The 1541-nt window shown below is 53.3% G+C and overlaps 1 protein-coding gene across 1 annotated transcript; it reads left to right on the plus strand.

Annotated features, from left to right (window-relative positions):
* Positions 1-3: 3 nt before the first annotated feature.
* On the plus strand, positions 4-1369 carry LOC104279579 (collagen alpha-1(II) chain; the record flags this gene model as incomplete). Its single annotated transcript, XM_009876910.1, has 3 exons — positions 4-159; positions 889-1131; positions 1223-1369. Coding segments are annotated over 3 exons (546 nt in total), but the record flags the coding sequence as incomplete, so codon positions are not given.
* Between the last annotated feature and the right edge of the window lie 172 nt (positions 1370-1541).

Here is a 1541-nt window from a genome sequence, read left to right on the forward strand (position 1 = left end):
AACCAGGGCTGCACCTTGGACGCCATCAAAGTTTTCTGCAACATGGAGACGGGCGAGACCTGCGTCTACCCCAACCCCAGGAGCATCCCCAAGAAGAACTGGTGGACCAGCAAGACCAAAGACAAGAAGCACGTCTGGTTCGCGGAGACCGGTTTCCACGTAAGCGTCCGCCCCGAGGAGCGGGAGGTTGACCAGGGGAAGGCGGTGGGTTGGGGTGTCCTTCTTGGGGGGTTACGTTGATGGTTGTTGGAGCCACGGGGGTTGGAACTGGATGATCTCGAAGGTCCCTCCCAACTCAAACCGTTCGGTGATTCTTATTCTCCGAGTCGGGTCCGTGGGGCTTTGAGTTTTGCCGCCTTCTGGGAACGTGAAGTACGGAGCTCACCACGGAAGGAAACAGAATCGTAGAATCGGAGATGACGGGGTCGGAAGGGACCTCAAGGATCATCTTTTACAACGTGTCCAACCATAGGACAAGGGGAAATGGGTTTAAATTGAAGGAGAACGGTTTTAGAGTGGACCTGAGGAAGAAATTCTTCAGTGCGAGGGCGGCAAGACTTTGGAATAAATTGTCCAGAGAGGTTGTGGCTGTCCCCTCCCTTGAGGTGTTCAAGGCCAGGTTGGACTGGGCCTTGAGTAACCTGGTGTAGTTGAGTGAACTCCCTGCCCATGACAGGGAGTTTGGATTAGAAGATCTCCAAGGTCCCTTGCAATTTAGGCCATTCTATGATTCTACGATTCTATGATTCTATATGTTGGATGGGACCTTGAGTCTGGCTGAGCTGATCTCTTGGCCGTTGGAGGATTCGACGCTTCTCTGTAGCCCAACCCTTCAAGAGGGTGGCCGTGACACCCCCGGGCTCTAACGTCTCGCCTCTCTCCCTCCAGTTCAGCTACGGCGACGAAGACCTGGCTCCCAACACCGCCAACATCCAGATGACCTTCCTCCGCCTCCTCTCCACCGAAGGCTCCCAGAACGTCACCTACCACTGCAAGAACAGCGTCGCCTACATGGACGAGGAGACGGGCAACCTGAAGAAAGCTCTGCTCATCCAGGGCTCCAACGACGTGGAGATCAGAGCCGAGGGCAACAGCAGGTTCACCTACAGCGTCCTGGAGGACGGTTGCACGGTGAGTCCCGCGCCAGGAAAGCCGGGAGCGATGAGTTTGGATCCCGCGGTTACATTGTTCCTCCTCATTTTTGGTGGTTTTTTCTCCTTAGAAACACACCGGGAAGTGGGGCAAGACAGTCATCGAGTACCGGTCGCAGAAAACCTCGCGCCTGCCCATTGTAGATATTGCACCTATGGACATTGGCGGAGCCGAGCAGGAGTTTGGCGTCGAGATCGGCCCCGTCTGCTTCTTGTAAAAAGGAAAAAAAGAAACCCAGAAACACCCCAGAATTGGTTAATTTGTGTGTTCGGTTGGTGGTGGTGGTTGTTGTTCCGGTTCGGTTTGTTGTTTGTTTGTTTGTTTTTTTTAAATCCAGCCCGTGAGAGAGAAAAGAAAAAAAAAAACCTTAAAAAAAGAAAACTCAACCC

This window comes from Apaloderma vittatum, unplaced genomic scaffold, assembly GCF_000703405.1.
Source record: "Apaloderma vittatum isolate BGI_N311 unplaced genomic scaffold, ASM70340v1 scaffold28579, whole genome shotgun sequence".
Taxonomy (NCBI): Eukaryota; Metazoa; Chordata; class Aves; order Trogoniformes; family Trogonidae; genus Apaloderma; species Apaloderma vittatum.